General features: G+C 39.2%; 2 protein-coding genes across 3 annotated transcripts; both read left to right on the plus strand.

Moving 5' to 3' along the window:
* Positions 1-2,792: 2,792 nt before the first annotated feature.
* Positions 2,793-8,870, plus strand: LOC142970013 (uncharacterized). The gene is made up of 10 exons (XM_076110161.1): positions 2,793-3,215; positions 3,840-3,908; positions 4,069-4,660; positions 4,929-4,980; positions 6,417-6,506; positions 6,712-6,795; positions 6,928-6,987; positions 7,088-7,198; positions 7,644-7,957; positions 8,286-8,870. The coding sequence occupies exons 1-10, from the start codon at positions 2,865-2,867 to the stop codon at positions 8,573-8,575; spliced, it is 2,013 nt and encodes a 670-aa protein (XP_075966276.1). The 5' UTR covers positions 2,793-2,864; the 3' UTR covers positions 8,576-8,870.
* Positions 8,871-10,223: 1,353 nt separating this feature from the next.
* On the plus strand, positions 10,224-22,543 carry znf280d (zinc finger protein 280D). Of its 2 annotated transcripts, none has more exons than XM_076109997.1 (18): positions 10,224-10,426; positions 12,585-12,715; positions 13,004-13,206; positions 13,307-13,406; positions 13,533-13,757; positions 13,851-13,925; positions 14,605-14,711; positions 15,412-15,599; positions 16,842-16,999; positions 17,102-17,202; positions 17,296-17,442; positions 17,901-18,035; positions 18,133-18,359; positions 19,073-19,213; positions 19,292-19,360; positions 19,457-19,572; positions 19,656-19,680; positions 20,546-22,543. In XM_076109997.1, the coding sequence occupies exons 1-18, from the start codon at positions 10,239-10,241 to the stop codon at positions 20,613-20,615; spliced, it is 2,406 nt and encodes an 801-aa protein (XP_075966112.1). In that variant the 5' UTR covers positions 10,224-10,238; the 3' UTR covers positions 20,616-22,543. The 2 variants fall into 2 exon arrangements, with proteins under 2 accessions (XP_075966112.1, XP_075966113.1); XM_076109998.1 differs by having other exon boundaries at positions 19,659-19,680.
* The last annotated feature ends 340 nt before the right edge of the window (positions 22,544-22,883 follow it).

Here is a 22,883-nt window from a genome sequence, read left to right on the forward strand (position 1 = left end):
TAGATAGATAGATAAATAGATAGATGCTCTAATGTTCTTATTTATAGGTACTGTATGTGACCACTTTTAAAACAAGACATTTTGTTTAAGTGAGGGTATTCATACGTCTACAGTTGCATGAAGTGAAAGAGGAGGCAGACCTTGACTGAGACTTTTATGACTGAAAATGGAAACTTAAAACTGAAATTTTAAAGAAAATGAGTGTGTGGACTGTAGAGCAGCCATGGGTGGTGGATGACTTTGAACCTTTACTCCTCCAAAGAGCTCTTCTGCTGTGAGATGGATTTGTCTTACTCAGCTAAGACCAAAACTTAACAATCAGCATGTACCTTAACACCCTTAACACCCTAAAAGATGTTTCAATTTGAGAATCACAAATTCAGTATGGAAATAAATATAAGGAAGCACTTAAAGCAGAGCAAGCTGTGAACCTTTTGAGAAATGAGTGGGATGCTGGTGCATCACGAGGGGTTTCCCCTCCCATCTTATGCAGATGTTTTATTGAATGAGGCCTGTTACACCTACAGGAGCTTCAGAAAACTCTGTTCCAAGCATTAATATGTCTAAATATCTCTGTGTGTGAACTCAGAATGAGGTTAGTCAAAACAGGGTAAGGCATGGGGTGCAGTGTGTTGATAATAAATTAAAGGTTCTTATTTCAACCTGTTTCATTGTGAAAACACACTCTTTATGCATTAAGCTGAAACTGTAGCAAATATTTAACCATTTTCACTGTATACCCTTAGTTACAATTATAAAAGACCCAATAGTTGAATATGGGAATGTGGTAATTACTAATCATATTTATTATAGGTTCTTATTGCACATTAGTTACATAAAGAAGGTGTCCAAACATGTCATATAGACAGACCTCGGGAACCTAGTGTTCATTTTGGCATTACTGTCTTGTCTGACTCGTTAAGAGGTTGTTCTGAAAAAAAATACCACTGAATTAATTTAAAAAATACTGTATATATAAGGTTTGTGTGTGTGTGTGTGTGTGTGTCAAAATCACATTACTGTTATGGAAATTCATTTTCTGTAACCTCACTCATACAAAGTATAATAGTTAAAACTTAAAAGTGTTTTCGTATAGATTTTGCGCAAACTTTAAAGCTACAAGGAGGCACTTTCATTTTGTGTTGATTTTGGCGGTCTCTGTGGACAAAAGCGGTAGTTAAAGCTCCTCCTACTGAAGCTCTGACTGCAGAGTGATGGTGGCAGCATAGCAGGATCTGGGTCCGGTGGAGGTCTGGTTGGTGCTTGAGGCCCCGCTGGACTCTGAGCGGGAGGAGTTTCTGTTGAACCTGCATGATTTCATCTGATTTCACCGGAATCTGACCCGGTGACACCGATGACATGCATTAAGAAAAACTACATAGAAATAGACAATCTTCTCGTTTATGGTCTCGTTTACTTATAGTGGTCATACAGTAGCATCAGTATTAAATTGAGACTGTTTCATAACCAGTAAGATTTCCTCACAGTAACTTTCAGAAAGAAAGAGTCCAAGAATAGCCAGTGGACACTCCAGCAACTTAAACCATGTGGAGTTCAGAGGATAGGTTTGTGTTTGTTCTGTAACTAAACGCCATTTAAATGTATTAACAATAAAGACAACTCTGAACATAATTTCTACGAGTATAGTGTAATACTTAATGCCAGCCTATTTAGACAACAAAAAGGTTTAAACTTTGACATTAACACCTATAGGTCATGCAAGAGGAGATCATTTGTCATATAAAACCAGTTATCTCACATGCTGAAACATGGACACACAGCATGCACCTCTGCCCTGTGTTGTTGATCCAGACTGCCACCTGTTGGACAAAATCAGATCACACAAAATATCCAGATAAGCAAATTGTTTTAACACATTTTTCTGCTTTATTTCCAAGATTTCAGAGATTGGAACTATACAAATTAGTAAACAAGAGACAAAACACACATTTATAATTTACTGTAAACAGATGTTTCTGAGCTATGCAGTAATTTTAGAAACAGTTTAAAGGAACTTTTTGCTGTGGTTAAATACGTTTTCGTCCTCGGGGCTCTACAGTAAGGGTCTCATTTGGAGAAACTGGAAACCAAATCTTGAAAAATTGGAATAGCAAATATTTAAATGCTGCTGTTACAGTTGGAACCGGAACCAGACAACGCTGCATGTGCGTTTGCTCTGGTGTGCGCACAGTCAGCTGTTTTAGGGACAATGGTGAGGCAAATGAAGTTGTTTGACTGTGTTTCTAACCTATGTTGATAACTCAATATGTAAATGTATTGAAAGATACTAAGCATTATCTAGGGGAAACATTTAAAACTCACTATGGGAAATCTGTAGTTCTGAATGCCTCCAACAGTGGTGGCCTAGATTTCATAGACTTGCTCTTTTAACAGTACATTAAAAAATAAACTCAGGGTTCTCACGTTTCGTGGAAGACATGTGAAACTGTTTTTTTCCCCCATTTTCCAGTCATGGAAAACACCTGGAAAACGAGTGGGAAAAGTCAAATGTCTTGGAAAATCTTGTGTTGTTGTGTTTCAACATTCTTCTATTTGTTTCTCAAGGTGAGAATGAACTACTGGCCTGTCTATCAGATACGCTTCCCAAAACGAATAACATAACAATATTTGTATTTCAGTTCACTAATGTTTACAATCGATACAGCCGAGCTAGATATAGCTATCGTCTCTTATTGACTCCTAACTTACCCGACTACTACACTTCCCAGAATGCATAGGGACAACGTCTGTACGCTCAACGGTCACGTTCACCAATCGCTAGAGCAGACTGTTGGTCGCTGTACTAAAGTCAGAAATGGTGGAAGTCGTCGGTCTATAATTGATCGGGTGTTATCTGTGTACCGATGCCGGGGATGTGCTCCGTACCGGGCTGTAAGGGCTACAAGAAGGCGAGGTCACGGGGGGTGGTCTTCCACTCTCTGCCCACCAGAGACCCGGAGCGATGCAGGACGTGGCTGAAGGCCATCCGGAGCCCCAGGTTTGATGAAGATACACCAGTGAGTAAATACGGCAATATAAGAGTATGCAGCCAGCATTTTCAACCGGAGGATTACGAGCCGGATATACAAGCAGAACTTATGAAAACAACGCCCCGAAAAGTCCTCAAGTCCAACGTAGTTCCAACTATTTTCTCCGGGAGGCAGCGAGAGAAGCTCAGCGCGTCTCTGCCAGCAGGAGACAGGAGCCGGACGGAGGTAAACACTTTATGTTAACGTTACCTGTAAGAGGGGGGGGGGGAGTTGACCACAGTTATTAGAGTTTCACAGCTGTGAGAAGAAGTGAACCCTCAATCTTTAAGGAAAACCTTGTGCGTCATCTCACAACACCTGATGTTCTTAAAGTAACGTTATTTATAATGATTCAAATATATAATGGATTTTTAACACATTTTTGAAAATATGAACTCGTGATTTGTATGAATTGCAATGTAATAAAATGTATATTAATGTTTCAATATACTCCAACAAATATAACTGTCAATAACACGTTTGAATATTGTTTCAGGTCGCACACATTTATCATGGACATATGTCCTTTCAGGCCTCTATATTTGGATTAAGAAACATTTTTACAACTTGAGAAATGGGTTCAAAGTATTTCTTACTGTGAAGCAACAGAATATGCATATAACCCAGATGATTTTAAGAGTTTTTACAGGATTCTTCAAATACCTTCTGAACAATAATTAGTGTCGTTAAATTACCTTCTGGGTTTTTCCAAATGACCAGAGTTTGGTTTTGGTGGAAAAACAAACGTTTCACTTTGAGAGTTGAATGTAATGTGAGTGCTTGTTTAATTTTGTTTGTACATCTTCTCAGGCTTCTTCCTTGAGTGTCCAAGGTACTGGTGTGGATATCGCATCCCCTTCTCCCTCCCTGCCAATTCCTGTGAGTATAACGCATGACATTGCTTGCCCGTTTTCTTTGTGAATAAGTTATGTTAACACGCTGTCAAAAGTTTTGTATGTAGTTATCGTGAACCCTAACTAGCTGAGTTGCACACACAGCTACTTGTTACTCATTTTGACATCTATCTCTGTTATCCAAGATGGCCTCAGGAGCTCCAAGCACGTTGTCCCAGCCTCCTCCTCCGGCTGAACTCGGCCAACGTTTGAGCAGCGTGGCATCTGTGGACCGTCTGAGTGAGAGCCTCCAACACGAGACTGAGTTCAGCTTAACAGCGACATCAAAATCGGATGAGAACGCGGAAAAAGACTTGAGTCAGTCAAAGACTATTGTGAATGACAGCTGTTTGATGGAGCTGTTTAAGAAGTGTCAGACATGTGGACAGCCCATAACCAAAAAGAAGGTGTCTCACTGCGGTGCACAGAAGAAGGTGAAGTGGAGCTGCCTTGGCGGACACAGAGGCGTATGGATGTCATCACCTCACCTTTGGGAGGCGTTTCCTGAAGTCCACCTCCTCACAACTCTTTCCGTTCTCTTTTCTGGAGGCACTTTTACACACTTAAAAAAATGGGCCAAACACCTGCACCTTCATTTTATGGGGCATAAAACCTTTTTTGAAATTCAAAAGGCCTACCTCAACCCAGAAATTAAACCGATGAACAGGACTGAGCGGGAAGGGATCTCTGCAAAGGAGGTCCACCAGCGGCCTGAAGGAACTCGTCTTCACATTTCAGGTGATGGTTGCTGTGATTCTCCTGGTTTCAGCATCACAAACTAAAACGTTTGACAACAAGTGCAACTGCTAACATAAAACACGAGGGAATGTCAGGTTCCTTTAGATCACTGTATATGTGTACGCATCGCTTCACTTCAGTAAACAGCGGGAATTATTGAGTGAGTTAATCAATAACACCACAGAATGAAAAAGACCACCACATTAATGAGCCAGAAACTAAAATCACAGTACTTGTAACTGAATGTCTTCTTGTTTTTACTTTGAAGATCCTCTGAAGGCCAAGTCGAGGAGAAGAGAGAAGGGAGCTCTATCGTCAAGGTGAGGCAGCATGTTCAGGCTATACATGTCAAAGGGGAACTGATTCCACACAACCAAACCGGTTTACTTTTAATGGAGAGCACTGATATCAAGAGTGACTGTGGTTGGGAGACAACAATTTTGAAGCAGAAAGCTCATCTTGAACCCGGCTTGTGGAGCCGAAAGGAAGTGAGCAGGGCAGCCCTGATAACCAGCAATTCATTTTAATGTAATAAAAAAAAATAGAGAGACAGGCAGTTCAATCTGATAAAACTGAAAGGTGAAAAATGAGTTATGGCTTTATTGGAGTATGAGGTCACAGTTTTCCAGGAAGTGTAACTCCCCATGGGACCATTAATACATATACTGTATATATTTGAAAAACAAGAAGATGATGTGAGACCTGACCTCTGATAGATGATTCAGTTTAAAAACGTGCGGCACGTGATGTGCTGGTGCAAGTCACTCCACGAGTAAGTTTATTAAATTTTCCTCAATAAATTTTATCTCCCAAATCTGTATGTAATATATTTGGTATAGATATAAAGAGTAGTGCTTAAATATCTCTCATGCCTGTTGTATGCATTACCTTTGTCTTTTCTTTTTGTCAAATGTCCTTCCATGTATCCTCATCTGTTAGTTCAAAATAAAGTGAAAAAAGCATCAATTATGACATTTCAAGTTTTTTTATCTACACAACAAAACAGTGTGCCTTGATTTCCTGGAAACTAATATATTTTTGAATATTATTGAGATACGAGGGGTGAGACAAGGATCAAATAACAAATTTACCATCAAAAGATGACTTATCATTTAAAAGTTTTGTCGGCAAGAAAACTGATTAGTCGTCTAAAAAGTAAAAGATCTTTAAAAAATATGAAGCTCTTATACTTTGTTGGCTACAGACCAGAACTCTGTATGATTGTATAGCTCAGTGGTGATTGAAAGCCATGTTTCTCTATTGTGGGGTCAAGAGGTGGTTCAATATACAAGCTGGTAATTCTAGTTTTTACAATATAATCTGTTCAAGAATTTTGAATGAAACTAACATCCAAGCTCTTAACTGAATCTCGACTATGTTTTTAAACAACTACAGATAAGGATTTTTATAACTATGCCTTCACATCACAATCTTTTCAGCAAGTAAACTTTTAGATCCTGTATTTCACTTTTGCTCTAAACATTAGGTTTCATTGTATACAAATCTTTAATATATTTACTATTTTTCAATTTGAAGACAAACATTTCTGTTGGTGCTCGTAGTTGGGCAGTTGGTTCACCCAAATAAAGATAGTTGTCTGTAAAAAAGGAGATCCAATCTTTAGTCTTGGTTGCAGTACCTGTGAGTTGAGCTGTTCTTGCAACAACTCACTTCTTTACCAAACATAGCTAACCTTCCGGAAATAAACACCATTCCAATAATTGAAAATATAATATAAAGTTTCCTTTTTTTACAGTTATGAAGAAAGATCCTCGATATCTACTGGAACGTTTATGCAAGACCCTTCTGCACTATCAAGTCTTGGGTGTGTGTCGGCCTCTGAAAGGTAAGCAGTCACAACCTTGCCTTGTTTTTTCACTCACCAGTTACATGAACAGAACCCCCTCGAAGGGCATTGTATTGCGTTGCGTCACCCTATGGCTTCTGCATTGGATCAGGCGTTCATGTTAGTGTCACACTAAACCGTTAATCTCCACATGCTGTAACAACTTCTGAATTGTCAGAAAATGACTTCCTACATGTGTCTGCAGAGGTAAACAGCGCCAACTAGATGATGAGGAACATCAGAGTGAAACTACACATGTGGCAACAGAGGTGGACTGGCTCCAGGACAGGTTCATGTTGATCTTTTTGAGAATGTACATTTCAGTAGGTTTATATGTCTGTCAGTACTGTATCGACTTTCCCAAGATACATTGTCACCCTCTGTCTGATCCAAGGCCCTCTCTGTAATTTATAATTTTCAGCTTTGAAGAGATGGAGGTCACAATTGACGACGTTGACTGCAACAGTGTGAAGAGCCGACTGTAATTTGATACTATATTATACAGGATATACAGTATATCGTATCTAAAATGTTGCTTCTGTGGCTTATTTGATTCTAGTATCCTTGTTTTTATCTAATAGATCTGACTTGGATAGTGATCTTAAAAGCATTGTAGAAACAACTGAGCTGAGCGCTGTAAAGGCTGAGGACAGCTGTGATGAAGACGTCTACGTACCAATAGTTCCTCAGAGGTACATAGACGCCTTTGATGAGGCCGCATTTTCCAGAGTCAGGATCTTGAAGTGAATCATATGTACTCAGAATATATTGAATAGAACAAACTTACTTTTTTTTTTTTTTTATCTTCCTTTAGAAGACATCTACTTTTTTGTTTCTGTTGTTCCTTCCATCTTCAACTCATTTTTGCTCACATCTCATTTTAGAGGGGGAAAAACTTTCCAGATGCACCTATATAGTAGAGACACAGATTCATGTTGGGTTGAATCATAAATAGCCTACTTAAGATTCTGAACAAGAATATTGTTTACTATTCAACCATAAAACCACCTTTCAAACTTATTTATTTAGTTCAGCAGGGTTCATTGGCCTAATAGTGCAAAGAGTAAAAAAAAACTGTCTTTGGATTTTTTTATGTTATGCAAACCAGGTGTGTCAGTCTGCTGTCTTTTATTACAGGTCCACAGCCTCTGAGCTTTTACTGGAATGTGAAGAAGAGGAGCTGGAGCCATGGCAGAAACACACTTTACGTGTTCGCCTGAAAGAAGAGGAGGTGGAGCCATGGCAGAAACACACTTTACGTGTTCACCTGAAAGAAGAGGAGGTGGAGCCATGGCAGAAACACACTTTACGTGTTCACCTGAAAGAAGAGGAGGTGGAGCCATGGCAGAAACACACTTTACGTGTTCACCTGAAAGAAGAGGAGGTGGAGCCATGGCAGAAACACACTTTACGTGTTCACCTGAAAGAAGAGGATGATGCTGGAGAGTTGAGTATGTCACACCAAATTTTTGAAGAAACATGTTGGTGTTGAGGTTTTCAAACATTGCAGTTCTGTATTCTTTTTAAAAACGCAAATAACTTTAGAGTCGAGAAATGTCATGTATGCATTTCAAAATGACCTGCTTCTGTTTGTTGAATATTGATAGTTTATCATTATATTTATGTGGTATTTAGAAATATAAAAGGTATTTCATTGATGGATTGAGCTAAACTTATAGAATGCCTGTTTGCTGTAACAAACACTCTCACCAGAGATGTTAATTTGCTAAAGTTAACTTGCATCCTGTTTTGATTTGTTCTTCTTGTTTGTTCTCATAGGTAATGACCAAACAGACTGTAAGCCAGATTCTTTAACTCTTCAGAGCTGGTCAGCTTGTCCTCACACAGTAACACCTGAAGTCTTTGGTGTTGTCCACACTTCTGAGGTGCATCAAATCAGCAACAACCCTGTGTCCTTATCCAGTGTCCGGAGTCCTAAAGTATATGCAGCATCATCTAACCAGCTGCTTTCAGACCAGTCCAACCCACAGACTCTCTCGCCACCCTTTTCTCTGCCGTGCTTTACCGTAGTTAAACTTGAATCAACTGGCACATCAAACAAACAATGAATAATTAACTTTAGTGTACCAACAGTCATAATGGGTAAGTCCAAAAGGGGTGATAAACATAATGTGTTGAAATTGAATAACATGCAGATTATTTGCACATCCAAGTGACTATTGGCTCTTTCTGTCTGGCGACAGTGGTGAGCCCTGCACACAGCACCTGTTGCCTCATTTTTCAAGTCTATTTTTAAAATGAAATCCTTTTAGTTAAACCTGTGGTATGTCTGTTACATTCCACATCAAAGATTTTATTGTACATTATTACTGTGTACAGTCAAAATAAATTATTAAATCAAAACCCATGTTCTGGTGCTTCATTGCTTCGTTATTCAAATGCATGGTATGGGTTTATAGTTTCTCTATAATACATTAGGATGTTGTGATATCAATCATTTTAAGTAGCTGTGAAGCAGCATAGAAGTGTTTAGTTTAACCATAGCTGTTTAATAAAGGTTGGTCTAAATCGGTGGTTCCCAAACTCATGCCTCCATCTGGAAGCCCTTTCCACCATCAAGTAACCTGTTTGCATATTTTTATTTTATCAACCATAACATTTCTGGTGCAAACTAGAAAGAACATTTCGGAAAAAAATAATGTTTTGCTTTCTCAGTCAATTTTGGTAACTTTAATTTAGACATGATACTATCAACCACAGTACTACAGTACATGTGAACTACAATTGTGCAGTATCCTGTTTAATTCAGAACATGCTGGACAATGGCAGCTAAGACTGTTCAGGAACAAGTGCTACTGTTTAGATTTGTGTGTCCTTTCTCTTGCGCTTGCACATTACTGATGGCACAGTGACTAATAGCCAAATGGTGAAAAAACATTTGTTAAGTTTTCATACATGAGCAGAGTGTACAGATGCTATATTTAAATGTGACAAATCTATTAAATTCTTTTCTGTACCATTATCTCCGCAGGGGAGCTTCTTTAGTCAACAGCAGCCACAGAATATTTTCTAGACCTCTCACCCATAACTACTGATCTTCTCCACCATAAACATGCTTGACGAGTCTAGTGAGACTAGTCTTGTGGGACCCAGTGCTTACTGCTGATGATAAACCCTGAAAAGAAAGAACAGTGTTTTAAATCTCACTGACTCCTAATACTAATATTTGCAAAAAATTAAAAAGGCATACATTGTCTAAGTTATTTCATTAATGACTGAATGTGTTTATTTACTTTTTAGAATTTATATTCGTAGTGTGTAAGCTATTATGTTGAGTACGTTAAGCGCTATCTAGGAAGCAGTGTTCCTGTGTATGTTGCTGGTGCTTTTATTGTGGAGGATGAGACAGGAAAAGAAAAAGTGGAAAGAGTTTCTGGTGAAGTGTGTGAGAAGTGAATAAAGTTGCTGCCATCTTGGCGCAGAATACGGAACCCCGTGTTTATTATTTTATTATTATTCTAAAGTATAGGCGCAACATTAACGCTCGGCTACAGTAGTATTGATATACTTTTTCGGAAATCATCAAACTAAATCAAATGACAGAATATAACATTCTGTATGTTTTCAACCTTTAATCCGTAACCAAAACAAATTTGAATTGCGTTATTGGAATAAATTAATCTAAAGAAAACATGCGGGTGAGGCCAGGAAGTACTACAAATACACAAAGGAAGTGATGGAACAGAGTGCTCTGATTGGTCCAGACAGTCCATGCACTTCCGCCGCTTTTTGGGCTCGCGATCTAATATACCTGTCTATGCTAGCGATACAATTTTCTCCCTCCTGTGCGAGGTAGACCCGCACTATCTCAACAATATCCTCCTCAGACCGACGTGCGATGCAGTCCGTATCTCGACATGGCCTTTTCTTAAGACCCAGCGGCTGTCTGTGAGAGAGAGGTAGGCTGAAACACACCATGTACATCAAACTCTGAGTGCATTCTTTGTCCGAACATCCACCTCTCAGTGTGAGCATGCTAACGAGCTAATGTTATGGTGCGGGGATCGATAACCAATAACTCCTGCAACGTGCCGATAGGACGAAATAGAGGTAGAACTGCGTTGACATCGTTACAATCCTCATGTCCACCATGTCGCGTGTTGCAGCAGTCGAAGAGCAGGAGCATTGGGAATCATAACTGTTAGCTTGTTAGCATTAGCTACCTGACCGTTGAAAAGGACCGAGAGGCTAACAACACTGGTGAATGTGAGCTAGCTACGCTAACATAACATATGCTTATAAAATGTTAAGTTAGTCCCTTAAGGTTTGAGGGATGCTAATAGCTATGTTTTCATTTATGTTTTAATAACGTTTAATTTGATTGTGAACAGTGTTCACTCAAAACTACAACAACATATTTACATCCTCAGATGTCGCCTGTCACAGTTAGTAAATGATTATAACCTATGCCATTCTATAGTGTTTTTGTGTCTTTATTTGGGCAAATTTCTATAGCAATAAATACTGTCGCCATCTTGGAAGGCAGTTGAAAAGTTAATAACAACGGGCCCCAATTGTCCCTGATTTAATCACTTTTATTTCTATTCTAAAACATTTGTATATATTGTTCGAGTGGTTTCACGTGTTCTGGCTGACTGTTTCAGAAAGCCCACTTACTTTTAAGCAGTTATAAATACTTGAGTATTAACATTGGTTAAAATGTCCATGTAAAGTGAAGGGTGAAGCCTACAGCTCTGAGCCCACTGGGTATTATCCCGCGTCTCTGCAGCCCCACTGACCTTTACAGAGTATTTTATCTTCTTTCAGCGCATTGTTTTGGTTTCACGGCCCACAATATTACTACTCTCAACATCTGTTTCAGTCACAGCAGGCAGCTGTTTTCAAGGAAAAGCCTGACTGTACAGTACTTGCCCACCACCAAATGACAGACGGACAGAGTTAGTGACTAGCTGGTGGACATAGTGGAGTATTTAGCACCTAAAGAAACAGATATTCGCCTCATGAGTTGGTGGGAAAAATAAAAGGAAAGTGAATATTCAGCGTTGGACTTACAAGTGCCAGGTTCACAGAAACGCCACACCAATTGAATGGAAATGTTGCTCCATGTCTGTAAATAATATGTAATTGTTTGCCAACGTGTTGGCCATAACATCTGTATAAGAGAATCGTGACAATGTTGTGTTTGTAGCTTGTTGCGTTGGCAAAAAAAATAGATGATTATGTCCACTGTTATTTATTTTATTGACAATGGAAGTGGGTACATGTAATGTGAACGTTGCTGTCGTAGTGATGAACCCACAGCAAATTATCATCTGTGCAGTCCAGTTATTTTGTGTTTCAGCTCAGTGTTTTAGTTGTGCCCTTCACACAGTCTACTCTCATTAACCTCGCTTCCAGACCAGCAATAGGCAGCTGTTTTCAGCAAGAAAGTGCTGACAAACTCATTGTACACGACCTGCTCAGCACCAAACAGTGGAGAATTTAGCAAGCTAAAGACAACGGTGCCCTTCTCTTGAGTTATTGAGGAATCAAAATGGTTCTTGAAGGAGACTTACTTTTGTCAGGTGGCCAGAAACAAGACCACACATGAATGCTGATTTTGCTCTGTGTCTGGTGGAAGTGTGAATGGGCTAACACATAACCAGAACAACTTGAATAATATCTTACTTGTAAAGCGAACAAGTGTGAACGATTCTTTTTAAGAATACGTCTTTGTTCCAGCATTTACACTTGTGCTCTTCCGGGTGTGACTTGTCAAACGTGTATTTAGTTTCCTTGCCATGTGTTGTGCTTCAGCCTAAACTGTTAAAAGCTGAAAATGTTGACAAAGATGGTGTGTTTTTACAATTTAAAAATGTCCTGTTCATAAATGTACAAAATAATTATAAAATCTTAGTGTTATTACTATTTTATTCAATATTTTATTAAATCGTTAACCCCGTTTTTTGTCGCTGAATTCGTTTTGTGATATAGATAAGTTGCTTGTAAAATATATTTGATCATTGCTTTGCAGTATTAGTATCTAAAAAGTATGTAGTAAATGTACTACAGGAAGTGGTGTTCGGGTTGGCTAAATATTGTGTTTTTCTGCTGCAGGTCCACGATGTCTGAACTTTTTATGGAGTGTGTTGAGGAGGAGCTGGAGCCGTGGCAGAAACAAGTTCCTGAGGTTCAATTGATAGATGATGATGATGACGACGACGAACCTATCTTCGTTGGAGTGCTCTGTATGTCATAGCACATTTTAAATATGTTAATGTGTTTAAACACCTAATTTTGTTGATGTTTAAACTCCACAAACACAAATCACTGTATAATCATATGACGTATGTCTAATTCAGAACCACCATCTGCCTTTTAGTAATACACTAGCTGCTCAGTATTGATAGTTGTGTGCTTGTCTTCCAGCCTGTTGCACATAATCTTTGCTGAGAGTTTGTCTAAGTTTACTTGCATATAAAGACAAAATATCCCGTTGAAGTGCTTATTTTGGCCACTTTTGTATGTTCTTGCAGCTAGTAAGCAGAAGGATGGTAAGCCTAACCCTCCTCCACCTCCTCAGAGGAACAGTGCAGCAAAACAAGAAATACAGCATCCTGCTCCTAAGCCTGTCATTGGCTCCTCTCAAATGCTGCCGTTGAGTCTGGCTGGAAAGGCATTGAACAATACAGCCAATCTGACAACAGTGATCCCACAGCCTGTTATCGTCAATAACCAGGTATTTGTGGTATTCAAATATTTTTCTGCAAATACTGTGCAATAAAAACAAACAGCTGTTAAGTTAATTATCGTCTGTCTTTCTTTTTTTTTTTTAATAGGGCTTTATTGTCACTTCTCCACAATTAGCAAACAGCAGTGAGTTTATTGCCTCTCTTGGGAGCCACTACCCTCCCGGGACTTCATTTACAATCGTACCAGGTAAATCTGAGTATGATATAATATGAGGAGGAAACCTTCTTTCCCCTGATTTTGTTATGTAACAGAAAGGCTTCATTGAAGACATTTTAATCTGGTAATGTTAAGTTTGTGTGTTCTGTCTTTCAGCTGCTCAGCAGCATCTTTTTCAGCAGGTCACGTCAGGCTTAGTAATGCCTGGTGCTGTCCACAGGCCTCAGGTGCAACAAATCAGCAACAATATTGTGACGTTGTCTAACGTGCTGACTCCTGCCGTCTATTCAGCTCAATCCCACCAGATACAACTCAACCGCTCCCTCTCACAATCTTTTCAGACCTTTTCTATGCCTGTAAAGGCAGCGAACAATAACAGAGGTAATTGTATTTTCTAATGTAACGTTTAACATTAGTTCACCATACATGCAGCAATAACCAAAATGTTTATGTATTTTGGGGGATTTCCTACAGATCAAAGCTCAGTCAAACGAGTATTGGCACCGCAGCAAACAGACAGCGCGGCAAAAAGAGCCAAGGTTGATTTAGGTAAGTTTCTGATACTGCGGCAATTTAAAGGGCAAATTCGCCATCTTGTATGTCGATGTCCAATCAGTGCTGATGGTAAATGTAGTCAAATGAAGAAATAAATTCCCCAGTGCGTGCTATATTAACCGAGCATGCAGATGTTTTTCCTGCTGCAGAGCCGTGTTGTGTTCTACATGTCCCAGGATGCATTGCACACAAGTGGCAAGTTCGCTACATTTGATAAATATACAAAGTAAACTCCGAAAATGACAATGAAGGAAATATTCTTACACCTAAACAGAAACAAACCCGTACATCTTCTGTATTCAAGTTTATCTTGTACACCGAACTAAGAAGAGCTTAATTACCAGCAGCCCCAAAATCGCCCTGCTGGTCTAACACACACGCGGCTCGCTCTCTCGCCAACTAACACTGCTCGCGCTGACATTCAAAGCTGAAGTAGCACTCTGTAGTTCTTCCGTATACCAAGTCCTTCACTGGTATACGGAAGAACAACAGATCTATCACATGCAACACAGAGAAAATCGAGAGAGCTGCAAGCGTTTTACGCACCATATACCTAACTCGGAGAAGGAAAGATAAGGTTGAAAATCTGCAAATTCTCCCTTTAATGATCCAGTTTTGTTGTCTAATTTATGTCAGCACTGTCAATTGCAACATCTAACTTGTTTTTCTGTAGGGACACAAAAAGCAATACTTCCAGTGGAAAACGGCATCTTCAAGAAAAAGTGCCAAAGGTGTCGAGAAGAATTCCTCACACAAGAGGCCCTGAAATTTCATATGGTGGTGAGTGAACATATTGTAGTATTGTGTTCACGAGTGGAAATTAAGATGAAAATGCTGTGATAAGTATCCACCTAAAAAAAGCTGTTACTGGCACACAGTTTGATCACAGGGGTGGCAGATTGAAAAGTAGATGTTAGTCATCAAACGTTTAGTTCCATAATATTATCAGCAGAGATGCACCGATACAGATACCATACCTGGGCTTTGTCTATCTGCCGATACAGAGTACCGATCTGGCACCACTTTTTAATTAACACGCTGTATGCCTCACTGTGTGGAAGTGACGATGATCATTCTTTTATAATATGATTATATACATATGTTGTTTTTTTTTAATTAAAATAATAAATTGTACACCAGAAACCTGGTAAAAAAAATCTTCAAATTAACAGGAGTTATGTAATGTGTATATAGTTTATAAACATAAACATAGATTGGCCCCATTTTCACTGATATCTGATCCAGCTTTTTTAGTCAACAATGCTCAGTATAAAGTGCATCCTGATTGTCAGAGTCATCAGAAGTCTTTTTCCTAATGGTATATTTTCTAACTGGTCTTACCTTTATCTTAACAATCTCCCTCAAAGTGATTTTGTCATTTAAGCATTCTGACATCAGTTCTTTTTAAATACAAATGCTCTTGATGTGTTTGCATCAACATGAAGTTTGCCTATTTATCTAAAACATCTCTTTATTTCAGAGCTGCTGTGCCATTGTGGAAAGCGCAGCTCAATCAGCGCTGAATATTGGTGGAAACAAGCGCATCATGCTGGTCTCAGAGTTCTACTACGGACGCTTTGAGGGAGATGGGAACAAAAAGGACACGCAGAAGCCCAACGCCACTTTCAAGTGCCAGAGCTGTTTAAAAGTTCTCAAGAACAACATCAGGTATGATCATATGTTTTCTTGCCCCCATTAAAATTGGGATAAAATCCATTTCTTTCCATATGTTATGGTTTATTTGTTTAACACTGCTGAACCAGTGATGTGAGTTCTGTTTAAACCCAACGCTGTGAGGCGTCAAAAACTCTATACAGTCGTTAATATGCTCTCAAAAAGCAGACTGGGACTTAAAGGACTTGCTGAAAATCTGCTCATTGCCACTAAAGAGAGTGTGGATGTCTACCGTGGTCCTCACTGCAGGTTTCCTCTCAGATGGAGGACAGTAGCCGACCCGTTTCCCTCATGAGCCTAAACATGAAAAATGACTGCTAGTTGAGGTGCCGAAAGAACTGTTCCTCTGAATAAATAACTTTGCTTTGGAACATTGCAAAAAAACACCTTCTGTAAGCGGCTTTTAATGGGGAAACACATTTGTACTGCGACCTCTCATAGACGAGGTCAAAGTTCATCCACATAAGAATTTCTATTAGGGGAGCTGAGGCAGCAGAATGTGCCGGCTGAAAATAGTCCGTGCCTCGCCAGGGCGGCGGTGGCAGGTAGCTGTGGAGGCGCCCGTGGAGCACTACATCATTAGGCAAAACCAAATATTTGTGTAATTGCTGATATTATAACGGTCATTATACATGCTTAGGAAGTGAGGTGCCAGGAAAATACTTCATTTATCTTCAAACCCTTTGGGACCTTGACCATAACCGCTCCACACAAGACATGAATATTAGTTTTTGTCCCTGCTACTTGACAGAGGTTTGGTTTTAATGCGCCAATTTTCTATTTAAAAATGGAAATATTCCTCAGATCACTTCAAATGTGCTGCATTATAGATTATGAGCCCACGGTTGTTGTATGTCTGCGATGATAATGTTACAATCTGGTGAATGTAGAGGTAGAATGAAGACCTTTTTTTTTTCCTCACCACCAATTAGCCGATCATTTTCTAGATTAGTTGGGTAATTGTTGAGTCGATGAAATGTCAAAGACATAGTGAGAAAATGTAAAACAAATGCAAGTTCAGAGAGCCCAGCCAGACATCCTCATATCCAAACCCCAACGATACACAATTCACTATCGTATAAGACAAACCATAGCAGCAAATCATCATAACCTCATAGCTGAAGCCAGCCAATGTTGACATTTGACATGTTGAGTTAATCCTTTCAGCTCTGTTTAGTGTTTAGTGTCTAATGTGTGCGTGTGTGTGTGTGTACGTGTACGTCCCCTCTCGTGCAGGTTCATGAACCACATGAAGCACCACCTGGAGCTGGAGAAGCAGAACAGCGAGAGCTGGGAAAGCCACACAACCTGCCAGCATTGCTATCGACAGTACATGACTCCATTCCAGCTGCAGTGCCACATCGAAAGCGCTCACAGCCCGATCGAATCTTCAAGTATGACATGATAGTAGTTACGGCTCAATCTGACAGCTGATGACAGTTTGCTCAAACACCATGGGGACCTTTTTGTGATTTTCCTTTTCATTCCTTTTTAAGCCAATTGCAAGATATGTGAGCTGGCGTTTGAGTCGGAGCAAGTTCTCCTAGAACACATGAAGGACAACCACAAGCCCGGCGAAATGCCCTACGTCTGCCAGGTCTGTCACTTTCTACTGAGCTGGGATTTGGTTTATTCTTGAAATGATGAAAACATTCACTGATACTGAAATTCTGTTTCACTGATTCCGCAGGTCTGCAATTACAGATCATCTTTCTTCTCAGAAGTGGAGACACATTTCCGAAGTGTCCACGAAAACACAAAAGACCTGCTCTGTCCCTTCTGTCTCAAAGTGCTTCGAAGTAGTCATATATACATGCAACACTACATGAAACATCAGGTACGATGCTGCATTTCATTTAGTCTGCTGTGAAGCTACTAAAGACTTTCTAAGAGCTTCATACTCAAATATAACACATTTGGAGTCATGGCCGACAAACCAATCTGTTTACTGTGAATTCCTAAGATTGTAAAAAGTATCTTTGCAAGAGTTTGAACTCACTTTTAGTTTGTACGATTAGCTCCAACTCCCACGGTTGGATTGATTTGGTTGTCTGCCTTGCACCTTACCGTAATACATAACAGGCTGACAATGAAACCTGCTTCTCTTCACCTGCCCTAAAGGAGCAATAAATATGTAGAGTTGGAACCAAACTAAATGAATTGCTGCTCTATTAATAGCAATGAAAGTAGTTTCTCTCATACTCGTTATATTCTTTCTGTGAATACAAATGAAACATCTTGGCAATTAGCCTTTAGTCGCACCACTTATTCATCAAGTTGTTTTTTCTATTTCAGAAAAAAGGGATCCATCGCTGTGGAAAATGCAGACTGAATTTTCTCACCTACAAGGAAAGAGTGGAGCACAGGACTCACTTCCACAAGACTTTCAGAAAACCTAGAGCTCTGGAAGGCCTTCCTCCGGGAACAAAGGTCTGACCCCGTCATAACAACATCGGTAGGATATTCATTTTAGATTTGTTCATACAAATTAAATTCAGTGTCCATGCACATTGTGTCCTCTTTCCAGGTGACCATTCGAGCCTCCCTGGCAGCAAAGACTCCCACATTGCAGACCTCCCCCGATCGATCTGGCTTCATTGTCGGTCCAGAAAGTTTCAATCAGCAAACCAAACCTCCAGCCGGTGTTTCAAAGTCTAAATCAAACAGCTCCGGAGCAGGAAAAGCCAAGACGACTCTGATCAAGAAGCAAGATGGCCGGACTACCAGGCACAATCTGGCACTCAGGAATCTCAGGTTGTCAACTCAACTCAGCAGCCGGAGACACGACAGCAATAACTAATTACAGTTTTTATGGAACAACAGAATTCTTTGTTAATACAGAACGATAATTTGTGCTGCAGTTAAAACAAAAAAATGGGTCAAATCTTTGTTATTAAAAGGTTTTAGTACTTTTAGTTTGAAAACTGCCCTTGGAAATCTCCCGCATGTCCCCACTGATACAGAGCCCCACCTCCTGGGTATTTATGACAGGGGGGGGAGCAGATTAATAGACGTTATTAAATCCTAGTAATACACAAAGTGGCTAATTGCATTTTCAATAATTTTTCCTGACAGTCTTCATTAGGCTGGCTAAAAATAATATCTCGTAAAGAAGATGGAGTGGGAGCTGTTTCTTTAACACACTAATGAGTGTGATATTTGGTTAATTGGGCTCAGTAATCAAAAACAATATACCGCCTTTAGTCACATGATGTGGGCTTTTAAGCAGATGAGACATAAGATAATGTAGTGGTGTAACAAGAGTTCAGACTAGTAGAATATAATAAGGAACCTGCAGACCTCTCGGCACACAATTAACATAAGTAATTGGTTTGTGCATCTACTATAATGAACCAATTTAGACTGGTACCGTTTTAAACATTTATCCCTTTCAGTGTAATCTGACCTGACCCATGAAAAGAAGGTATTCTCAATCTGAATATCTTTGTGTTTTGTGCAAATTTCAGAGTCAATGGAGGCTCGTTCACGTGCATCGAGTGCAACACACAGGTCGACGACTTCTTTTCTCATTTCCCAATGTTTTCAAATTGCGGTGCGTGCAAATATCGGACAAGTTGCAAAGTTGCCATTGGGAATCATATGATCAGGTGAGTGGAGGAAAAAAAAACGACGTTATTTTAGGCCCAGTGTATTTATCTGACAAATCTTTCTTTGTCCTTTGTTAGATTCCATAGTACCATAACCAAAAACAGATTTTTGAAAATGGATCATAAGAAAAGCCTCGCTGCATTAAAGTTAGTATGCTTCATTGAGTCTGTTCTGCATTCAATAGTAAACACAGTGTTTTCTGATTGAAACGGCTCAAACGTACATTTTTGCTTCCCCCCCAGACTAACCCTGGTCTGTCTCAACTGCGACCTCCTCGTGGACGCGTCAGGCGGTGACCTGATGACCAAACATTTAACCGATAGACCAAATCACATATGCAAAGTCATTCAGGAGAAAGGTACGTGTCTTTCTTCCTGTACCATGGCTGGTGTTAAGTGTTGTACCTTTTATTGAAAAGGTTGTTTCTTCTTTTTAACCCAGCAGATATCAAAGCCAAAGATCAAGTGTGAGTAGAAACCACTACCCACATCACATCTTGTCATCTGACTATCTTTAATCTAGAAAAAATACTGTTGAAGACCAAAGAACATGTATTAAATTCTAAGTCCTGAGATTAATTTGCATCGTTGTTGTTTTTTCTTCCACAGCTACAAATCTTCTGTGTAAAATCGCATGTCCTGTGTTCTCCTTTAAGAAAATATCTAAATTGTCTGGTGTCACAATGGCGCCCCCTGTCTTTGCATTAGCCAGTTGGGAAACATCTACCTCCTTATCGACGTAGAGAACTTGTTTTTTAAAGAGCCAATCAAATTGTTTCATTCTCAACCTTATTTGCTTAAAGCGATCTTTACACTGACTAACAGCCAGACAGCTGTTAGCACAAAGACACTGTTTCACATTAGCGGTTACAACATCATTAGAGCTGCAGTTGTTAGTCGACCAATCGATGAGTCGATTGACAGAAATATAGTTGCTTATTACTATTTTCATAATCAATTCTTTGTAAAAGTAATTTTTAATGCAAAAATGGTCGAAAATGCTGTTTTCAGCCATTCCAATGTGGAGGTTTCCTGCTTTTCTCTGACACTGAGACCCACTTGTTTCACATTTTAAAGACCAAAACATTACTCTAGCAAATAAACGGCAGATTGGTCGATAATAAAAAATAATCATTAACCATCATTGATTCCTAAACTTCATTATAACCTCTTTGATTTCACTAGAGTACCAGTTAACAAATGTCCAGTACTGCTGTGTAATATTGTTTGGCAGCAGTGTGTTTGGCCAACTAATTAATAGTAGCATATTGCTAAAGGCTTTAATTATATCTAAAAGATGCTTTTTAATGATGTCCTCTTACTTTTGTGCAGGCAACTCGTCTTGAGCCAGCCTGCTAAAGTCTTCTACGTCTTGACGCCGGTGCCTGCTCAAAGACTATAGGAGAAGGAAAGTGTCACATCTGGAAGTCTCACTGTTGACCAACCAGAGTCACAGCCGATGTTACCAGAAGCTGATCAGGAAAAGGGTCCCGCAGGAATAACTGTTACTGAAGTTTCCTCTGAAGGACACTCGAAGCAGTCGTCGCTGCCTTCCTGTACATCAGATGGAGTTTTAGATCTGTGTGACGAGTCGGTGGGTAACTCTGAGAGGCTGGATGTCAGAGAGCAGGTCCCTGAGAACGAGACGGGGGAACAACAAACCTAATCGCAATGAACCAGTAAACAATCCTCCTGACACGGAGATGATTTAAGATTAACCGCTTCATCAGTTGGCATCGTTTCTTTTGCAAAAATCAAACATGATAATGCTGGTATTTGTTACTGATCCCCTCAAGAGTCGTGTGTTTGGCAAGTCGATTTCAACAGGGTTTTTTTTTTTTTTCCTCTTCTGCACAACTTCCATTACCTAAATAGATGTAAAGTGTCCTTGTATTGATGAACAGAAATACATCCACTACTGTCTTCTTAGTTGCCCTATAAACTACAGAGTTAAATAATTTGTATAGTCATACTTTTAAACATCAGAAATTAAACTTAAATGATTTTGGCCCATTTTGTAGTTCTTACAAGTTTCAAAACCCGATTGATGTCCTGAAGGGAACCCATCTGTCATGAAGAGGACGGTGTTCTGCTCCTCGGGGTTTTTGATCTGCTTAACTGAGAAAGATGAACACTTGACTGTTGACTCACTCAGTGGTACAGAATATACAGGCTCACTTTCTCTACGGTGATTTATTGATGCATTTTAAATTCTCAATACAGTCCTCTTAAAAGTACAAATACTGAAATAATGTGATGTTGCCTCTTATTCCAATTTGTTTAAGCAGTTTGAGTCCCGTTTCCATCTGAGATTTGTTTTGTTGTAATCTTGATTTGTTTTAGCTTGTTTGGGCTTTTGAGACATTTTACTTTCCCTTAATCTGTGGTTAGTTGTCATTGGAATAACTTTTTAATTATTTTATGAGAAGTAATCTCTAAAATGCTCCCAGTAAATGTAACTTGAGGTTGTTCTAAGAAGAACATACAATATCACTGAATTGTTTTACATTGTTCACAGAAAAGTCTGGGTTTATGGCAGAAGTATTGGTCCATAATTGATGTGGTACGAGTACATTATGTTGTTACCAGCTGGTTTCACTAGAGTAACATGTATCTCAACACTCAGAACGTTGCTTTAACTATCACAAATGATATAGTACATGTATAGATAATGTAAGCATCCGATTTTGTTCTCTGGGAAAAGAGTGTCCGATTTGTGAAATGTGGATAAAACAAAAGTAAAAATGGTAAAGTAATGGTAATGAATATTAGGTGAAATATACCACAACTATTTGAGGAGTGAGCAGAATAATGTGTATTCCATTGTGTTCTCAACTATATTTCATTGTCTACCTTCTGACTGTGTTGAAAGTGCAAGCTTGTAAAATAAATGTAAACGCATAACATTTGGCGGAGGTACTCAGCGCCACACTTCAACTTGATCAAAATCTGTCAGCCAATTTTTACGCCGCAGCTGCTGGTTGATGAGGTTTCCTTTTATTTTGCATATACGTTTAAACAAAAAGTCTAATTCCCTGTATCTCTGGGAATACGTTATACAATATGATTTGTTTACTTTTCTGACTTAATCTCTCAGAATTCATTGTTAATTCCATAGGTTCTTAAGGGTTTTCACTTGTGTAGTATATAGAGCCAGTCTGTAAATGCATCTGTCTATGAGGACCCTGTAAATGTAACGCCGAGTCTGTTTTGAATACATGCCTCTGAAGATATTGTGTTCTCCGTAGGACACATATTCCTCAGATCTATAAAGTACTGGGTTTGGCTCTGTGTTTTCCTGTCTGTTGTGTAAATAAATCTTTAATAGAAGAGGTTTGAGTCTTTGCGTGTTATTTTTCTGAATGTCGCTCTTGAAAGCAGGCGGACTATTTGGTCAACAATGAACTCCAGAGAGCTCAGACATTTGGATATTATGTTTACTTATTCCTGAAATATGTCTCAACTGTTTGTAAGCCTTTATTTTACTGAGCCATATTCACTTTGCACTATTGTGCTAATAAGCTTCTGCAGAGTTCATATAAAATAAATGGGCAGTAGTGAAACATAATTATAAAATAAATAGGAGTTACTTTACTATTATAGTAAAAAAATATACAATCATTTAGAAAAAAACTAAATAAACAATTACAGCTGTTCAAGGGACGTTGCT

This window comes from Anarhichas minor, unplaced genomic scaffold, assembly GCF_050575085.1.
Source record: "Anarhichas minor isolate MPS153535 unplaced genomic scaffold, ASM5057508v1 ptg000042l, whole genome shotgun sequence".
NCBI classification, from domain to species: Eukaryota; Metazoa; Chordata; class Actinopteri; order Perciformes; family Anarhichadidae; genus Anarhichas; species Anarhichas minor.

Coding starts and splice junctions, on each gene's coding strand:
- LOC142970013 (XM_076110161.1), top strand. CDS start 2,865: ATGCCGGGGATGTGCTCCGTACCGGGCTGTAAGGGCTACAAGAAGGCG. Junction 6,988..7,087: donor AACAGTGTGAAGAGCCGACT/GTAATTTGATAC, acceptor TTTATCTAATAG/ATCTGACTTGGATAGTGATC. Junction 7,199..7,643: donor GTACCAATAGTTCCTCAGAG/GTACATAGACGC, acceptor CTTTTATTACAG/GTCCACAGCCTCTGAGCTTT.
- znf280d (XM_076109997.1), top strand. CDS start 10,239: ATGCACTTCCGCCGCTTTTTGGGCTCGCGATCTAATATACCTGTCTAT. Junction 17,000..17,101: donor CAGCCCGATCGAATCTTCAA/GTATGACATGAT, acceptor TTCCTTTTTAAG/CCAATTGCAAGATATGTGAG. Junction 17,203..17,295: donor AAATGCCCTACGTCTGCCAG/GTCTGTCACTTT, acceptor CTGATTCCGCAG/GTCTGCAATTACAGATCATC.